This window comes from Eubalaena glacialis, chromosome X, assembly GCF_028564815.1.
Source record: "Eubalaena glacialis isolate mEubGla1 chromosome X, mEubGla1.1.hap2.+ XY, whole genome shotgun sequence".
In the NCBI taxonomy this organism is placed as follows: Eukaryota; Metazoa; Chordata; class Mammalia; order Artiodactyla; family Balaenidae; genus Eubalaena; species Eubalaena glacialis.
Genome location: NC_083736.1, coordinates 68,750,273 through 68,771,471, shown reverse-complemented (window position 1 = coordinate 68,771,471; position 21,199 = coordinate 68,750,273). Strand labels below are relative to the sequence as shown.

The 21,199-nt window shown below is 36.0% G+C and overlaps 1 protein-coding gene across 1 annotated transcript in view; it reads left to right on the top strand.

Annotated features, from left to right (window-relative positions):
• The window catches only part of ABCB7 (ATP binding cassette subfamily B member 7), a 126,478-nt gene that overhangs the window by 53,690 nt on the left and 51,589 nt on the right, over positions 1 to 21,199 (top strand). Inside the window, exon 4 of the mRNA XM_061179235.1 lies at positions 8,843 to 8,962. Within this exon, the coding sequence (XP_061035218.1) occupies positions 8,843 to 8,962 (120 nt within the window). The remainder of the gene's footprint in view (positions 1 to 8,842; positions 8,963 to 21,199) is intronic.

Genomic DNA, 21,199 nt, shown 5'->3' with positions numbered 1-21,199 from the left:
AAAAAAAGTTAGTTGCCAACCTAAGTATTTTAGTTCTTTATTTTAAATAGCATTGGTTGTGGTTATTTGTTATATAATCTAGCATTATATATAGATAAATTACATTTAGCTCTTACAAGTAATGTGTATGTGTGTGTGTATGTGTGTTAAGGTTAATGTTTTCCCTTCTATACTCTTGGTTTAAAAAGATTCTAGAATGTCCCCTAGCTTCATGGTAAATCCTCCATTTACCTGATCCATTTATTTAATTATCCATATTCTTTATCATTATCATTATACAGACAAGCTAAACAGTAGGGCCACTGAAATCAAAAGATTTAATTGCACTACACTTTTTCTAAGTGAGTGAAACTGTCATTGGAATACTGTTATACAATTCTCCATCTGGCCCTCTTTCTCTAAGCTTGCCTTTATTTTCTTCCTCTAACTTCACCCAACCAGTATATGCATGGTATCTCTAAGTAGAAGTGATATTTTCAGGTTTATTGGCAAGTGAACAAATTTTATGTAAAAGTGCTCTCTAAATTGTAGAGAGATAAATAAATTTTATTTTATTGGTGCGAGGTGATTGGTAAGAAAACCTTTCCAGTGCTTTTCTCCCTGTTTCTTTAATCCCCCATGTAGCTTCTTTCACAGAACTCAAAACACATCACATTCATGTTTCTATCCCATTTTTACATATTAACATTTGTCCTGGTTGTCTTTAGAAACAACAAAGTATTATAAAATAGAATTTTAAAAAATTAATACAAATACTGATATTTGTTTATCCATATATTATGGATATATGGGTATGGCATGATATCATATCATTAGCATGATATTTGCCAGCTTTCAGGATTGTCACCAAGGCTTCTTAAGGATAGTTTGTAAGTAATGCTCTAAACACACCAAAAATATGTTGACTAATACAGGAAAAGCAGTCTTAGACTCAAGCAATATAAACTTCAAGATAGATTCTTTATTCTCCAGTAAAATAAAAACAAAGCAAAAATCATTGTAAATCTTTATATTTGGTCTCTTCTTTATCATTTGTTCCCTGCCATCTTTGTGTTACTTTAGCCTCATTAGCTAAAAAGAATCATAGAATAATAGAGCATGAAGGCTACACCAGAAAAGAGGCAATATGTAGTTGCAGTTAAAAGCCTGAGCTCTGGAGCCAGACTGCCTAGATTTGAATCTTGGCTCCATCATTTCCTACTGGAATGACCATGAGCAAGATACTTAATTTCTGTATGTATCAGTTTCTTCATCTTTAAAATGGGGCTGATAATCATAGCAAAGGGGATTTGAATGAGTTAACTCCTCACACCATGCAAAGCTCTTGAATAGTGCCTGTCACATAGTAAGTATTCAGTAAATATTAGCTGCTGTTACTGTAATGTGAGATTGTTGTTAAGTCCTATACTCTGCTGTTGTCCATTCATTTTAAAAGTATGTGTTATTGAATACCTGCGTTGTGCATAACTCTGTGTTAAGTAACTGGAGATACAGTAATGAGCAAGACACAGTCCCTGCTGTTCAGAAACTTAACAGTTTAGATGGCAGAATATCTAAACTACCATGTAGAAATTTTATCACTCTGACAAGTTATAGATTTTACCTTATAACCAACTGAAACTTTTACCACTTTACTTTCTATGCATTTCTACTTGTATGTTCTTAAGCATTAATAATGCTACTCAGAAGGTATTTAAATCATTTGTTTATCCAGTGTGGCTATAGTAAAGGGGTTGTGAAAAAAGAGTGGCAGTTTCAATATTTGGAAGCTCCTGTTGTTAAAATAGATGAATTAAAGTCTTACTTGTTTTATAATAGAATCTTCAGATTTTTAAAGGATTTTGGAACTTTGCTCCTGCATTTAAACTTTATTATGTGCCTCTTTGGGAGAAGCATCTGTTAGTAAATTTAGATAATCCTGTGCCCATAATAAAAACACGAATAATGCAGAGCTTAATATAAGGACTGCTTCCTGGACTTTGCTTGACATACTCTTTTTTTAATGTTAGAAACATATCCTCATTGATTGGATATTGTCAGAAGCTAGTAGTATTGAAAGAGAGATTAGCATTTACTAGAGCAATCAGAGGCTTTGATATAAATATTGATATAATCAAAGAAGTGAAACAGCAACTTAGAGTATTAAAAAATGGAGGATTGGAGAGAGAATGGAATAATAAGCCTCCAGGCTTGTTAAAATGAGTGGATACACAGACCAGTGGACAAGAGTACCTGTATGACATGGAGAGGCCATTTTTCAGCTCTGATTACATCCATCATCAAGCAGCCTTATGATCTTTATTTAATTTCTCAAATTGACTTCCCTTTGAGGTAGAGAATTCACTGACTGGCCAATGCGAGTATCAGTCAACTTGGTAGTTTTTTTAATTATAAATTATTAAATTTTTTTTTGTTGGGTTCAAATCAATCTCATATATAGAATAAGCCATTTTTTCCTAGGGCCTTTTCACTGCCAGATAAGCTCTTCATTGCAGTTTCAGACCAACAGAGCTTAGAAAACAAACTTCGAGGTATAGAGAAAGCAACAATAATTGCAAAGCTTTTCCTGACAATTAATATATCTTTCCTCTCCCACCCATAAACTCATTATGCTTATATCCGCAATAATGTGGGAAAAGTTTTTCACTTTCTAGATTTTTCCGTTAGATATCTACTCAAATTTCTTATCTTTTGACCTAGCTTTTATCAAGCCACTGTTATCCCTAACAGTATTGAAGTAGTGGTTAAAATTATTCCTTTAATTGCAGTTAGTTATCTTTAGCTTGGATTGAAGAGACAGTTCTTTGGATGGTTTGCTTATCCTTGAAATTGTGGGCATTTCCAAAGTCTCTGCTAAATTAGTTCTTTAGAGAGAAAACATTCAGCCTATAGCCCACATTTATACAATACAAATAGCATCCAAAAATTTTTGGTATATTTTTTTTCTTCCTCTCCATAAGTTTTGCCCCCAAGTAGTTTCCTTCTAAACCAATCCCTTGATTCTGTGAGTTAGAACATTTCTTGCTAGTGAAATTTAGGAATGTCTCTAAAACCAGAATTCTTATATAAATTCACCTTGCAAGAAAAGGTGATTCTGCTACCTTTATCAAAAATCATTTTTTTTTCTTACTCTTTCATTTTCCTATCGAAGCCCAGTGGGCTTCACTCCCTTGAAATGAGTGGACTTTTGGTAGAAAAAATTGCTCTTGCTTCAGTGCTAAACAGCCTTTTCTGGTGAGAAATATGAAATCACTGACTTGAGAAGCAAAATGTATTCAGTTTATCAATATACAGTTATCTTTAATATCTGAAAATTCTACCAGGTGAGCTGCTCCAGGTGTGTTTTAATTTTTTATTTGTCCTTTTTGTGCCCTGTCCACATGGTTATTAGCTATAGGTATTCACTTACAGTACTTATGACTATGAGCAACTGCATCTTTCCCTCAGGTCATGCTGTTGAATTGAGCAGTGCTGCATATAAGCAGTACAGTTTGTGGCTTTCCAGTTATACACTATTGGGTCAGGGACTTCCAGTGTTACTTTCGTGTTTGTTTTTGGCCTACTGTGCTGTTTCAGCTCCCTGTGTACAAGTAGATATTCCTTTCATTATTTTTTCTTACCTGCCCAGCCTCATAAAGCTTATTAAGCTATATATTAATACCAAATAAATAAATATTTAAAAATCTGTGAAAAGTTGTGATGACTTAATAAATCAAGCATTTAGGTGTTCCTCCTGGAACTTGTCCTCATGTGTTTAAGAATAGTTAATTCATTAATTGAATAAATATTTATTGGGCATTGTTTCTAGTATCAATCAAGTTTCTTCTCTGGTACCTGCTGTTTTCTTTTTGTCCAGCTTGTTTTCACTTACTTTCATCTCTTCTTTGACAGCTCTCTGATGTCTCCAAACCTTTTCTTCCAAACTCATTTCTAGGGGAAAAAAAATTCAGTACAATTTTGTTATCATTCAAAGATCTTAGTGAGCCAATTTGAATTCCTTCTTTTGTTACTCTTGTGTTTTTATTCTGAATCTAATTGCTTTCCTTTATTATGGCTAGCTAATTCCAGTATATAGTTGAGACCTTTCTAAAAACTTTTATTCCTCATACTAACGTAGTAGTAGTTTTACAGTGTAATGGGGCTTAAAATATCAGTTTCATGTTTTGAACTTGAGGCTATCTAGCTACAGCAAGAAGGCCACATTGTATATGATAGCAGAGGAGGAAAGTAGATTGACTCCTACTTTTACAGGCTTTTTAATATTTCTATAGTGTTCATTTTAGAGAACTTTTGTTATCATGATGTAGTAATCACAGTTATGTTTTTAAAACAACTTCTAAATTCTATGTACTGTGAAAATTATAAACAGAAAAGTTAAAGAATTTCATAAAATTTCATATTTTCTGTTTATGTGTAAGCAAGGCTTAAAGAAAAACTACTATGATATCAACCGTTGATTACTTCAGGAACTTTGACCCTTGAGAAAGAACTTTCTTTTCTTAAATCATTGGGGTTTTTTCCCCCTATACTATAATTTCTCCTTACATAGTGTGTTTTCAAATAATTCAATTTCTTGTCATCCTCCTTGATCATTTCCTACATTTCTCACCTTTTCTTTAAGAATGTGATCTTAAAATGGTGTATATGCTATTTGTATTGCTCAGCCTGAAATGGAAAGATGAGTTGATGTGAAGATGATATCTGATTCAGTCTCAAGCTGCGACTGGTCGTCTCTTTTCAGCTTTAGATAAGTCTTTTGTCTTTCAGGATTACCATTGGGTGTCCAGTATGAATTAACTGTGGTGATTTTGAAAGGGGGTATATTATCTTTCAGGATCTGGCCTTTCAGGAGGCCTTCAATTTTATTTTACTCTTGTACAGCAGGAATAAGTTGGTTTAATATACTTTAAAAATGTGCCTCAGCCTCTGAAATGCCTCTTGATTTGGCCTGCTCTTTAAAAAAGACGTTATTTTTCAAACTTTGTAGTTTATCTAAACTATAACTGAAAGACATGTACTTTACAGCCTAATGGACTCAAAATGCATGATTACACAACTTTAGAACCCATTTTGTTAAATGAGGTGGTGACATTTTATGCACTATTAAGCCAGCTAGAATAATTTTCTTGCTCTTAGCCATAACTTCTCTGTGTCCTTATTGAAGAAATTTTGGGGTGTGTTGTAGAAGGTTTTTGACAAGAGAGAGTGTTTCTAAAGATATGTGGAAACAGGGCCTTTTTGCTATTATTCCATCAAGAAAAATAAGACAGACGAAACTTGTGAAATGGGGAAGTAGTTGAAATGTCGCAGTTTGTGTTATAACACATCAAATTATATTTGTTTAGTATTAGTTCAATTGGAAAAGTGAATTTTAAAATTACAGCTTTATTCCCTTTTTAAAAATACCCTACCAGTTATGAGAGCTCATATGTGTGAGTGTATGTGTGTATAAAATAAAGCATTAAGAGCTATATACTTTCAGCATTTCATGTTTTTGCAATCCAGTGTATTTAAAGCAGCTCAAGAAGGTAGTCCTGTTTTCAGTACAATATGAACAGTTTTATTTCTGTTACTGTTTACTCAATAAACTGAATAAAAGAGACTAGAAAATAGTTTGCTGAGCCTTGGATGGAATAACTATAATATAAAAGCTACCCTGTATAATATAATGTGTTGTCCTGGGTTTCTTATATGTTGACAGTTTCCCCCCATTCTTTGCTGTGCAAATCTACTTGAAATTGTCTAACTTTTCCCCCCAAAATGAATTAAATTTTCTTCTTATTATATGTGAACTACAGAAAACAAGAAAGCAAAAAGAATATAAAAAATCATCAATGATTCCATCTATTCACAGCTACTGATGTTAACACTTTGGGGGTATTGCTTTCCAGATCCATTTGTATGCATGTGTAAACTCATACACACATAACATTTTTTTCCACAAAAAATGTTTTGTACTCTGTTTTTTTCACTTAATATGTTTCTGTGTCACTGCATATATTTCTGAATGGCTATATTTTGCTGTATGCATTCACTGTAACTTGTTTACATGATTCTCCACTGTTGATCATTTAGCCTAAACCCAATTTTTCCCCTATTAAAACAGCATGGGAATAAACATCCTTATGGCTAAATTTTTCATCCCTTTATTCAATAAATATTCGTTATTCGTTGAGTACCTTTACTGTGTGTCAGCCATTGTGTTTGGTATTGGGTTACAACAGTGAGCACAAAACACAAAGTTACTACTCATGTGGAATTTAAATTCTAGCAGGAGAGCAGTTGTTAATCAGATAATCACATTGTTGAATATGTAGTTTATAACTGAAATGGATTCTCTGAAAGAAAAGGAATACTGTTCTGTGAGAGAATATAGCCAAGGATCCTGACTGGAGTTAGGGAAGACCTCATTGAGGAAGTGCTGCTTGAGCTGGCAGTTAACTAATTGGAAGAAGTTGAGGGCATGTTGGTGTTTCAGAGAGAGAGATTATTCCAGACAAAGTGAAAGGTATTGTGCAAAGGCCTTGTGGCAGGAGAGATTATTGTCTATTTGAGGAGCTGAAAGAAAGGTAGTGTGGCGTGAACACTGAAAGCAGTAGTATAAGACATGACTACAGAGGAAGCTAGGGGCCAGGGCAAGCAGAGCCTCATAAGCCATGGTATGGACTTTGATCTTTATCCTAAGAGTGATAGGATGCCATTGAAGGGTTTTTTTGTTTGTTTGTTTACTTCAATTTATATTTTTTATTAATTAAAATTGTATTAATTTTTTAAAAAGGTAACACATTCACATGGTTCAAAATTCAAAAAGAACAAAAGGATACAGAATTAAAAAAAAAATCTTCCCCCTACCCTGTTCCCCTTCCCAGAGGCAAACATTATTACCAATTTCTTTGGTATCTTTCCAGAGATGATCTTTGAATATAAAAACAAATATTTGGGAGTGCCCATCTCTTAACAATTTCACCATAACAAAGCATTATCTTTGCTAATCTGATCAGATAAAAAATATATCAGAGTTGTTTTAATTTGCACTTTCTATTTTTATGAGTAAAGTTGAGCATCTTTTTATATTTAGGGCCATGTGTGTATATATATATATATATATATATATATATATATATATATATATATATATATATATATATATATATATATATATATATATATATATTTTTTTTAGCAATGCTTTATTTTTATTTTTACTTTTTTTTTAATTTTTGAATTTAATTTATTTTTATACAACAGGTTCTTATTAGTTATCTATTTTATGCATATTATATACATTGAAGGGTTTTAAACTGAGTAATATCTGATTGCAGGCTGAACTAATTGGACCAGGAGCAGAGCGGATGCAAGGAGATCAGTTAAGAGATTGTTGCAGTGGTTTATGTGAGAAAGATGATAGCTTGGATTACGTTTGTGGTGGAAACAGAAAGAAGTAGACAAATTCAAGAGATTTTTAGGAAGTAAAATTGATTCAACTTGGAGAATATTCATATATTTTTTTAAAGCATTAAGTTCCCAGAAGTGGAATTCTCAACACAAAGGGCAGAATTATTTTAAAAGCTTATGGCAGATATCACATTGCTTTCCAGAAAGATTATTTCAGTGCACTCTCCCATTAGCAGTGTATTAGAGTACCTATTTCCATATATCTTCACCAACAATGAGCATTAACTTTCTTCTTATTTTTTAATACCTTTTACAGAAATTGATTAGATACTTCAATTTTTTAAATACATTTATTTATTTATTTATTTAATTTATTTTTGGCTGCACTGGGTCTTCGTTGCTGCACGCGGGCTTTTCTCTAGTTGCGGTGAGCGGGGACTACTCTTCGTTGTGATGCGCGGGCTTATTGCTGTGGCTTCTCTTGTTGCGGAGCACGGGCTCTAGGCACGTGGCTTCAGCAGTTGTGGCTTGCGGGCTCTAGAGTGCAGGCTCAGTAGTTGTGGCACACGGGCTTAGTTGCTCTGTGGCATCTGGGATCTTCCCGGACCAGGGCTCGAACCCGTGTCTCCTGCATTGGCAGGTGGACTCTCAACCACTGCGCCACCAGGGAAGCCCAGATACTTCAATTTTTAAAATGGGGATTATTTCACCAACTAAAATAATATAGTAGTTTGGGAATATGTGTGTATATATATATATATTTTCTTATTTTGGCTTTGGAAAGTGTAGATTTCATTCTTAATATTCTGTTTCTAAAAGCTGAAACTAAAACAAAAAGATTTAATGGGAATGTTGCCTCGGGAACTTGGGAAAAAGAAAAATGTATGGTAGATTTAAGTCAGATTAAGTATGACTGGAAAGTTATGTTTTTGTTGAAATTTTTAATAACCCAGCTTCTGTTCTATATAGTCAATGCCAAGACTCATACTTTCCTAAACACTGTATTGTAACTGTGCTCTGTCATGAGGTTGGACGTAGGGTTCCAAAATATCTTACATAAACATACTAATAAAGAGGCCAAACGTATGTAAAGATTTTGACCACAAAGATGGAAATATGGAAATGTTTCTTAAATTTTATGTAATATTTTGATAGCTTAATAGATAAGAAATAAATGTGTAGATAACTTTAAATAAATGTATGGATTACTTTTTGACAATATGAGGATGGCTATAGCTGAAAGTAAGAAATTTAGAGAAATAAGTAGCTTTTGAAAAACTATTGAAATAGTTTGAGTTTAAAAGATATTGACCTTAGATTCAGAATAAAAGTTACGTTTGTAATGTTTTCGTATTTTCCTCAAATATTTACATAATTCTACACTATTGAACTATATTTATTTTTGAAATGACATGTTACTCACTGCTTTTGTTCTCTCTTTCAACAGTTAAAAGATGTTGATACTCAGAAAATCATAAAAGCAATGCTCTCTTATGTGTGGCCCAGAGACAGGCCAGATCTACGAGCTAGGGTTGCCATTTCCTTGGGATTTTTGGGTGGAGCAAAGGTAAGAATAAGAGAAATTATGTATTGTTTGTTGCTATAACTAGGAAATACTATGACATTTTCTAGTAAAGAAACTTAGACTGATATAAGTCACTTTGGGGAGTATTGTCAACATTTAGGGCCCTCATTTATGTAACTTCTATGCAGTCAGCAGAAATTATATGATAATGCCTGATTTATCTATGTATCAGACTTATAACAGCCTCAACCTAATGGAATTCTTCCTGAAACCAGTGTAAGATACAGGATCGTGGGTTGTAACAAAGCATAAGGAACTTGTAAAAGAAGCTCCTCAGAGTACTGTTGGCTTTTATTTAATACATATTTCTGGTAAGCTTAGTTTTCAGTTCCTAGTAAATTGAAAAGAGGATGAAGACATTTTAGGTACATTAATAGTCATAAGTGGTAAACAGCAGTGTGACATGAAGGGAAAAATAAAACAGGAAAACTTAAAAAAAAAACAAAAGCCAAAAAGCTGGGCATTTTGGTACATTCAGTGTAGGGACCCTCTACATCTTAGCAGCCTCCTCAGTTCATCACTATACTGTAACACATTTTAATAAGGCAAAGTTATGATAATGACTCTGGGCTTTCAAGAAGAACTCCTTTCAATTTATTCAGATTTTAAAGTCAGTGAATTCTATTATCTTTAGGTACAATATATAGTCATAGTACATATTATAGTCTCAAGTCAGGCTTCCTGGGCTCTGCCTCTTACTAACCTTGTAACCTTGGGTAAATTGCTTACTCTCCGTTCCTTGGTTTCCCAATTTGTAAAATAAGGTAAAATAGGGTTGTCGTAAGAATTAACTAAATTAACATATAAAAGACTTAGAACAGTACCTGGCACATAGTAAAACATTATATACGTGTTAAAATAAAAATAGATTTGGATTTCCATCAGAAATATGGTAAAAAAAAATGTCTGCTCAAAAGTATAAATGAGATTTGGCTATAATTTGGTTATCATTCTATGTATAAGGGTTAATACATTGTTTTAGAACCCAGGTCTTATCACTTATTTCTTCTCTGTCTCCTGTGTGTTCCCTTTTATTTACTCATTCTTTACCCTATCCTAAAAATATTTACTGAGAACTTGTCATACAAGTATTGTTCTTGGCCCTGCAGGGTGTTCAAATATGAATAAAGCACGTTTTTTTTTCTCAAATTATAAGGATAAGACAAGTTTTACTTATTGTCATAATACAACATAGGTCATAAATGATTGAAAAGAAGTACCATTCAAGTATTGGAGGGCTTCAAAGGAAAGAACCACCAATATGGGGAGTCAGGAAAGGTTTCACAGAGGAGGTGAAGTCTGAGATAGGCCTGGATTGATGAGTAGGATAATTACAGGTATAGGAATAACATGGACAAGATGAGAGAGAATATATAGTATGAGTGGAGAAGTGAGTAGTCCATTTTTGCTCTGATGAGGAGATAATGTTTCAGAGGAATTAGAAGTAATCTTGGAAAGATAAATAGAATTCCTACTGTGAAATACCTTAACTGTAAAACAAAAATTTATTTAATCATGTTGGAAGTAGGAACCTCTATTTTGAGTAGAAGAGTAATAAGGTTAGAGCTGTACTTTAGGGAATTAATTTGACTGTTGTATAAGATGAATTAGGGTGGTGAGAGACCTAAAGTAGGGATACCATTCATTCATTTTCATTTCATGCATTCATTCAGCAAACACTTACCAGCCAGTTAGGAGGCTAATGTAATAGCCTAGATGAGAAGTAATAGTAGTTTGTACTGGAGCGGATGATAGAAATGGTAATATGGAGAGAAGAGATGCCAGAGATATTGTGAATTAAGGGAGGTAGAATCAACAAGACTTAGCAATGGATGAGATATTAAAAGTAAAAAAAAGAATAGGATTCAAAGATGATGCCAAGGATGAGAGAATGATAATGCCTTTAACAGAAGTAGGTAGTAAGTCAGGAAGTCTTGTTTGGGAAGATGAAAATTTTGGTTTCGGGCATGTTAAGTTTGAAGTGCCAGTGGAACATCAAGTGGCTCATAATACAAAATGCAAGACAAGCTCAGGAAGGAGCCCAGGGCTGGAGAGATTGAGGTGATAGTTGAAACAATGCAAATTAGTGAGTTCATCAAAGAAAAGAACAGAAATAGACGACAACTACAGACGTCACTTGTGATAAATGTGTTCCTGTAGGGAAGTAAATAATAGTGGAAACAGGGAAGGCATGATTAAAGAGTAAAACCAAAATAATTCAGTCAGACTCCATCTATTTTCTTGTCTCCTTTCTCATCTATGGGCTCTGGTGAGTACTCTCCCAGTGAACTTCCCTGGGAGAGAATTTAAATGAAGATTCTGAGCAACAAACCAAGAATCCATACTTTATTCTCTTTGTCAAGCCGAAAAAAGAGAACTGTATTACAAATCTAATTTTGTTAGCTAATGTTGAAAAATTTTAACTCATATTCATTTTTAGAACAGTATTGGTTGCTGAATTGTCTTTCACCTACAAATTACTGAAGGATAAAGATTTTTCTGAGCTCCTGTGCAAGGCAGAATTAGTAAATTGCCCTTTATTCCTTCATGTGATTGTTAAGTACCTAAAGGCAGATTGTTTTCTGGACTTTCTTTTGAATTGAAGAGAGCAGATTAGAAGATGACCACGCTAGTCAAAGGGAGGAGTCCTAAGTAATGACATTTGTGTTAGACTTTGTTTTTAGAGTGAATTTCAATCCTTCAAAATGTAAATTTTTGTTGCTTGGTGACAGGTCAATATCAGGTATAAAATGCAGACCAAGTTAACATCCATAAGGACTGAAATATTTTCAGAAGGCTAATATTTGATTCTTCTGTGAACAAATACTGAGCACCCATAGAATGGAAAGTGCTGTACTAATCTCATATAAACTGATTACAAGTAAACAGAAATTAATATAGAGAAATAAGTTTTTCAAATGTATGTTTGATTTCTTTTGGATCAGGAAAAGGAGGAAATTGCCAGGTGTTATGATGCATGCTGGTACTTTCAGAGCATATATATTAAAAGTTTTCTTTCACTAGGTAGGAACTACACCATAGAGCAACTTTAGGAATGTAGAGCATAGTAGTAGCATTTAACCATTCCTAACACCATTTGTTCAGCTTCTATACTGTCCTCAGTTTAAAAATAATCACTCTCCCAAATCTTTAAAACCTAGTCATTATTTATTTATTTATTTAACACCTTTATTGGAGTATAATTGCTTTACAGTGTTGTGTTAGTTACCACTGTATAACAAAGTGCATCAGCTATATGTATACATATATCCCCATATCCCCTCCCTCTTGTGTCTCCCTCCCACCCTCCCTATCCCACCCCTCTAGATGGATAAAAAGCACCTAGCTGATCTCCCTGTGCTATGTGGCTGCTTCCTACTAGCTAGCTGTTTTACATTTGGTAGTGTATATATGTCCATGCCACTCTCTCACTTCGACCCAGCTTACCCTTCCCCCTCCCCGTGTCCTCAAGTCCATTCTCTACGTCTGCGTCTTTATTCCTGTCCTGCCCCTAGGTTCTTCACAACCTTTTTTTTTTTTTTTTTTTTTTTAGATTCCATATATATGTGTTAGCATACGGTATTTGTTTTTCTCTTTCTGACTTACTTCACTCTGTATGACAGATTCTAACTCCATCCACTTCACTACAAATAACTCAATTTCGTTTCTTTTTATGGCTGAGTAATATTCCATTGTATATATGTGCCACTTCTTCTTTATCCATTCATCTGTCGATGGACACTTAAGTTGGTTCCATGTCCTGGCTATTGTAAATAGAGGTGCAATGAACATTGTGGTACAGGACTCTTTTTGAATTATGGTTTTCTCAGGGTATATGCCCAGTAGTGGGATTGCTGGGTCGTATGCTAGTTCTATTTTTAGATTCTTAAGGAACCTCCATACTGTTCTCCATAGTGGCTGTATCAATTTACATTCCCACCAACAGTGCAGAAGGGTTCCCTTTTCTCCACACCCTCTCCAGCATTAATTGTTTGTAGATTTTTTGATGATGGCCATTCTGACTGGTGTGAGGTGATACCTCATTGTAGTTTTGATTTGCATTTCTCTAATGATTAATGATGTTGAGCATCCTTTCATGTGTTTCTTGGCCATTTGTATATCTTCTTTGGAGAAATGTCTACTTAGGTCTTCTGCCCATTTTTGGATTGGGTTGTTTGTTTTTTTGATATTGAGCTGCATGAGCTGCTTGTATATTTTGGAGATTAATTCTCTGTCAGTTGCTTTGTTTGCAAATATTTTCTGCCTTTCTGTGGGTTCTCTTTTCCTCTTGCTTATGGTTTCCATTGCTGTGCAAAAGCTTTTAGATTTCATTAGGTTTATTTTTGTTTTTATTTCCCTTTCTCTAGGAGGTGGGTGAAAAAGGATCTTGCTGTGATTTATGTCAGAGTGTTCTGCCTGTGTTTTCCTCCAAGAGTTTGATAGTGTCTGGCCTTATATTTAGGTCTTTAATCCATTTTGAGTTTATTTTTGTGTATGGTATTAGGGAGTGTTCTAATTTCATTCCTTTACATGTAGCTGTGCAGTTTTCACAGCACCACTTATCAAAGAGGCTGTCTTTTCTCCATTGTATATTCTTGCCTCCTTTCTCAAAGATAAGGGGACCATATGTGCATGGGTTTATCTCTGGCCTTTCTATCCTGTTCCATTGATCTATATTTCTGTTTTTGTTCCAGTACCATACTGCCTTGATTACTGTAGCTTTATAGTATAGTCTGAAGACAGGGAGCCTGATTCCTCCAGCTCTTTTTATCTTTCTCAAGATTGCTTTGGCTATTCAGGGTCTTTTGTGTTTCCATACAAATTGTGAAATTTTTTGTTTTAGGTCTGTAAAAAATGACATTGGTAGTTCGATAGGGATTGTGTTGAATCTGTAGATTGCTTTGGGTAGTATATTCATTTCCACAGTGTTGCTTCTTCCAATCCAAGAACATGGTATATCTCTCCATCTGTTTGTATCATCTTTAATTTCTTTCTCAGTGTCTTATAGTTTTCTGCATACAGGTCTTTTGTCTCCTTAGGGAGGTTTATTCCTAGGTATTTTATTCTTTTTGCTGCAGTGGTAAATGGGAGTGTTTCCTTAATTTCTCTTTCAGATTTTTCATCATTAGTGTATAGGAATACAGGAGATTTCTGTGCATTAACTTTGTATCCTGCTACTTTACCAGATTCATTGATTAGCTCTAGTCGTTTTCTGGTAGCATCTTTAGGATTCTCTGTGTACAGTATCATGTCATCTACAAACAGTGACAGTTTTACTTCTTCTTTTCCGATTTGGATTCCTTTTATTTCTTTTTCTTCTCTGATTGCTGTGGCTAAGACTTCCAAAACTATGTTGAATAATAGTGGTGAGAGTGGGCAACCTTGTCTCATTCCTGATCTTAGTGGAAATGGTTTCACTTTTTCACCATTGAGAACAATGCTAGCTGTGGGTTTGTCATATATGGCCCTTATTATGTTAAGATAAGTTCCCTCTATGCCTACTTTCTGGAGTGTTTTTATCATAAATAGGTGTTGAATTTTGTCAGAAGCTTTTTCTGCATCTATTGAGATGATCATATGGTTTTTATCCTTCAATTTGTTAATATGGTTTATCACATTGACTAATTTGCATATATTGAAGAATCCTTGCATTCCTGGGATCAACCCCACTTGATCATTGTGTATGATCCTTTTAATGTGCTGTTGGATTCTGTTTCCTAGTATTTTGTTGAGGATTTTTGCATCTATGTTCATCAGTGATATTGACCTGTAGTTTTCTTTTTTTTGTGACATCTTTGTCTGGTTTTGGTAACACAGTGATTGTGGCCTCGAATGAGTTTGGGAGTGTTCCTCCCTCTGCTATATTTTGGAAGCATTTCAGAAGGATAGATGTTAGCTCTTCTCTAAATGTTTGATAGAATTCGCCTGTGAAGCCATCTGGTCCTGGGCTTTTGTTTGTTGGAAGATTTTTAATCACAGTTTCAATTTCAGTGCTTGTGATTAGTCTGTTTATATTTTCTATTTCTTCATGGTTCAGTCTCGGAAGGTTGTGCTTTTCTAAGAATTTGTCCATTTCTTCCAGGTTGTCCATTTTATTGGTGTGGAGTTGCTTGTAGTAATCTCTCACAATCCTTTGTATTTCTGCAGTGTCAGTTGTTACTTCTCCTTTTTCATTTCTAATTCTATTGATTTGAGTCTTCTCCCTTTTTTTCTTGATGAGTTTGGCTAATGGTTTATCAATTTTGCTTATCTTCTCAAAGAACCAGCTTTTAGTTTTATTGATCTTTGCTATCGTTTCCTTCATTTCTTTTTGATTTATTTCTGATCTGATCTTTATGATTTCTTTCCTTCTGCCAACTTTGGGATTTTTTTGTTTCTCCTTTCTCTAATTGCTTTAGGTGTAAGACTGTAATTCGAATGTTGGTGCTTTTGATCTTGTTCCAGAGGTCTCTGAGAGTGTCTTCAATTCTTTTCATTCTTTTTTCTTTATTCTGCTCTGCAGTAGTTATTTCCACTATTTTATCTTCCAGGTCACTTATCCGTTCTTCTGCCTCAGTTTTTCTGCTATTGATTCCTTGTAGAGAATTTTTTATTTCATTTATTGTGTTGTTCATCATTGTTTGTTTGCTCTTTAGTTCTTCTATGTCCTTGTTAAACGTTTCTTGTATTTTCTCCATTGTATTTCCAGGATTTTGGATCATCCTTACTATCATTGCTCTGAAATCTTTTTCAGGTAGACTGCCTATTTCCTCTTCATTTGTTTGGTCTGGTGGGTTTTTACCTTGCTCCTTCATCTCCTGTGTGTTTGTTTGTCTTCTCATTTTGCTTAACTTACTGTGTTTGGGGTCTCCTTTTCGCAGGCGGTAGATTTGTAGTTCCTGTTGTTTTTGGTGTCTGCCCCCAGTGGGTAAGGTTGGTTCAGTGGGTTGTGTAGGCTTCCTGCTGGAGGGGACTGGTGCCTGTGTTCTGGCAGATGCAGCTGGATCTTGTCTTCCTGGTGGGCAGGACCGCATCTGGTGGTGTGGTTGGGGTGTCTGTGAACTTATTATGATTTTACGCAGCCTCTCTCCTGATGGGTGGGTTTGTGTTCCTGTCTTGCTAGTTGTTTGGCATAGTGTGTCCAGCACTGGACCTTGCTGGTCTTTGAGTGAACTGGGTCTTAGCGTTGAGATGGAGATCTCTGGGAGATCTTTCGCCATTTGATATTTTGTGTGGCCGGGAAGTCTCTCATGGACCGGTGTCCTGAACTCGACTCTCCCACCTCAGAGGGTCAAGCCTGACACCTGGCTGGAGCACCAAGACCCTGTCAGCCATACGGCAGAGAAGAAAAGGCAGAAGGAAGGAAGGGAGGGAGGGAGAAAGGAAGGAGGGAAGCAATAAAGTTATTAAAATTTTAAAAAATTATTAAAATAAAAAAGTGCTAACAAAACAGAAAGAAAGAAGAGAGCAACCAAACCAAAAAACAAATCCACCAGTGATAACAAGTGCTAAAAACTATACAAAAAAAAAATGGACAGACAGAACCCTAGGACAAATTGTAAAAGCAAAGCTATTCAGACAAAATCACATAAAGAAGCATACACATACATACACACAAAAAGAGAAAAAGGAAAAATATATATATACGTTAAACAAAAAAGGGAAGAGAGCAACCAAATCAATAAACAAATCTACCAATAATAATAAGCTCTAAATACTAAACTAAAATAAACAGAAAACCAGAAACAAATTAGATGCAGAAAGCAAACCCCAAGTCTACAGTTGCTCCCAAAGTCCACCACCTCAATTTTGGGATGATTCATTGTCTATTCAGGTGTTCCACAGATGCAGGGTACATCAAGTTGATTGTGGAGATTTAATCTGCTGCTTCTGAGGCTTCTTGGAGAAATTTCCATTTCTCTTCTTTGTTAGCACAGCTCCTGGGGCTCTGCTTTGGAATTGGCCCCACCTCTGCATGTAGGTCACCTGAGGGCATCTGTTCCCTGCCCAGACAGGACGGGGTTAAAGTAGCAGCATATTTGGGGGCTGTGGCTCACTCATGGTGGGGGGAGGCAGGGGTATGCAATGCGGGGTGAGTCTGCGGCAGCAGAGGCTGGTGTGACGTTGCAACAGCCTGAGGTGCACCGTGTGTTCTCCCGGGGAAGTTGTCCCTGGATCACGGGACCCTGGCCGTGGCGGGCTGCACAGGCTCCCGGGAGGGGAGGTGTGGATAGTGACCTGTGCTTGCACACAGGCTCCTTGGTGGCTGCAGCAGCAGCCTTAGTGTTTCATGCTCGTCTCTGGTGTCCGCGCTGATATCCGCAGCTCGCACCCATCTCTGGAGCTCGTTTAGGCGTTGCCCTGAACTCCCCCTCCTCACGCACCCTGAAGCAATGGTCTCTTGCCTCTTAGGCAGGTCCAGACTTTTTCCCGGACTCCCTATTGGCTAGCTGTGGCATACCAGCCCCCTTCAGGCTGTGTTCACGCAGCCAACCCCAGTCCTCTCCCTGGGATCTGACCTCGAAAGCTGAAGCCTTAGCTCCCAGCCCCCGCCCGCCCCGGCGGGTGAGCAGACAGGCCTCTCAGGCTGATGAGTGCTGGTCAGCACCCATCCTCTGTGCGGGAATCTCTCTGCTTTGCTCCCTGCACCCCTGTTGCTGCGCTCTCCTTCATGGCTCCGAAGCTTCCACCCGCCACCCCCTTCTCTGCTAGTGAAGGGGCTTCCTAGTGTGTGGAAACCTTTCCTCCTTCACAGCTCCCTCCCAGAGGTGCAGGTCCCTTCCCTATTCTTTTGTCTCTGTTTTTTCTCTTTTCTTTTGCCCTACCCAGGTACCTGGGGGAGTTTCTTGCCTTTTGGGAAGTCTGAGGTCTTCTGCCAGCGTTCAGTAGGTGTTCTGTAGGAGTTGTTCCACGTGTAGATGTATTTTTGATGTATCTGTTGGGAGGAGGGTGATCTCCACGTCTTACTACTTAGCCATCTTGAAGTGCGAGTCCCTTATTTATTTTTGAGTAGTACTGCAGGTGTGATTTATAATTTGTGTGCATTAGATGCATTGTTAGCCCTTTCATTCCTCGGCTTCCTATTTTTTCCTCAACCTGATTACATGCTTTGGCATATAAGCACTTTGGACCAATCTATGCCCCTTTATACTCAGATCTTCCCTATCTCCTCCACATACTTCTTGGAACTTTAGGGCAGGGTTCAGGAACCTTTTCAGCTCCAATTGAATGCCACCCAGCCATCTGAGCAGTGTGTGGTGGTTTCATAACAAGGCCTAAGGCATCCATGAAGGATAAGGAAGACAGAAAGAGAGAAATGTTTAGTGAGTAGAAGGAAAAGGGAGGATTTCATGGTTAACATATGGGACCACAGTATACCATCTGCTTGCTTATTTGCTTTTTAATGCTCTTTTGATTCTGAGACTCTTAATGCTGTCATTGCCTCCAACAAAGATTTTTAAGATAAACTGTATTATATAGAGTTGTCTTGTAGCCCAGAGGAGGCCAAGAGGATGGATTGGTATTTCTTCTATTCAAGTTACAGCAATTCTCTTTTAGTACTGTAGAGTTCTGTATGAGGTATAGTTTAGGGGTTCTATTGCCACAGGAGACACAGAGATAGAGACAGAGAGAATACTCTTTGCCTTCATTCCTTAAATCCCTACAAATTTTATGCAGTACCTTTTCTTATCATCCACATGTACATCATAGGAATATCACATCATCATTAATCTCTTCTAAGGATTTTAAAAATTTCAGTCTTTCTATTAGTATATTACACTTAATATGTAATATAAGGATTTAAGGAAAATATAAAACACATTTACTGAAATCATCTGATTTTATAAAATAAATGTTTTAATATTGTAAAATAGTTTACTCATATTCTCTAACCACTACCGTCTTGGAAACCACTGTCTTGGAAACCACTTAGTTGACAGAGAAATTGGGGGCACAGAAAATTAAATATCAAGTACAAAAAGATATTCTCACTAATCTGTTAGAAATGAAAATAAGCTACTTTAAAATTATAAAATAATTTCAGGGGAGAGTGTGATTTATAAAAATATTATCAATACCTCATTTCTTCTATTATGCATCTATTATATAAAGTAATGGATAATATATGTGTCAGTCCATCTGGGCTGCTATAACAAAATGCCATAAACTGGGTGGTTCATAGATCGCTGTCTTGTTTTGTAACCTCACATGATGTAAAGGGCAAGAAGGGTCTCTGGGCACTCTTATAAGGGCACTAATCTCATTCATGAGGGTTCTGTCCTCATGACCTTGTCACCTGCTAAAGGCCCTGCCTCCAAATACCATCATCCTGGGGGTTAGAATTCAACATATGAATTTGGTAGGGGGAAACAAACATTCAGACCATAGTAATATGTACTAAACAAACATTTGTTGATTGACTATTAGGTATAAGGTACTGTGCTTAGGCAGCTGGGAATACAAAAATGAATAAAATGTGGGCCTTGCCCTCCTGGAGTTGCTGTGTACTGAAGGAGAAGAATATACAAATAATGATAAAATATATCTATATATAACATAAACACCCAAAGGGAGTCACAAATGAAGCTATAGGGGAGTTCCAAGAATTAGGCATTTAGGGAAGGCTTCATGGAGGAGCTAGAGTTTTCCAGTAACTACTGTCTTCAAAAGATTAATGCACTTTTTGCTTAACTTTGATACTTTAACATTTCTGAAAAACATTTTTAAAAGTAAAACAATGCTAACAATGCTACCTGAAGCCTTAAGTTGAGAAGTGTGATTTATACCCTGGAGTATTTCTTTAATTAAAAGACTTTATATTTTAGAGAATTTTTAGGCTTACAGAAAAATTGAGCTGTAAGTACAGAGAGTTCCTATATATCCCTCCTCCCAAAAGTCCCCCCCACTAAATTTCTTCTATTACTAACATCTTGCATTAGTGTAGTACATTTGTTACAATTGATGAACCAATTATAAAAAAGTACATTATTCTTATTAACTAAGTTCATAGTGTACATTAGGATTCCATTCTTTGTGTTGTAGTTATATGGTTTTGGGGAAATGCATAATGTCAGATACCACCACTAAAGTATCATACAGAATAGTTTTACTGCCCTGAAAATCCGAGGCATTCCATCTATTCATCTCTCTCTCCATCCTCCTGAATCCCTGATAACCACTGACCATTTTGCTGTCTCTGTAGTTTTACCTTCTCCAGAATGTTATACAGTTGGAATCATATAGCACGTAGCCCTTTCAGACTGGTTTCTCTCACTTAGGAATATGCATTTCTGGGCCATTTGTGGCTTTCTTTTTATTTGATAGTTCATTTCTTTTTATTGCTGAAAAATATTTCACTGTATGGAGGTACCATAGTGTGTTTACCCACTTGCTCTTTGAAAGATATCTTGGTTGCTTCTAAATTTTGGCAATTATAAATAAAGCTGCAGTAAACATTTGTGTACAGGATTTTGTGTGACATAAGTTTTCAGTTCATTTGGGTAATTACCAAGGATTGCAATTGCTAGATTATATAGTAAGACTATGTTTAATTTTGTGAGAAACTGCCATACTGTCTTCCAAAGTGGCTGTACCATTCTGCATTCCCACTAGCAATGAAGTTTCTGTTCTTGCATATCCTTGTCAACCATTTTAATAGGTGCATAACGGTATCTCATTTTTGTTCTGATTTGAAATTGCCTAATGACACATGGCATTGAGCACCTTTTCATATGCTTATTGGCATCTGTATATCCTTCTTGGTGAGATGTCTGTCAGGTCTTTTGCCGATTTTTCATTTGGGTTGTTCATTTTCTTATTGTTGAATTTTAAGAGTTCTCTGCATATTTTGAATACCAGTTCTTTATCAGATAGATGTTTTGCAGATATTTTTACTCGATCTGTGGCTTGTATTTTCCTTCTCTTTACAGTGTCTTTCACAGAACAGAAGTTTTAAATTTTAATGAAGTCTAACTTATCAGTGTTCATGGATTGTGCCTTTAATGTTGTTATCTCATGTCATTGACAAACCAGAGGTCACCTAGATTTTCCTTTGTGTTATCTTCTAGAAGTTTTATAGTTTTTTGCTTTACATTTAGGTCTGTAATCAATTTGGAGTTAATTTTTGCAGAAGGTGTAAGTAAGGTCACTGTCTAGATTCTTTCTTCTTTTCTTTTCTCTTTTCTCTTTTCTTTTCTTCCCTTCCTTCCTCCCTCCCTCCCTCCCTCTCCTCTCCTCTTC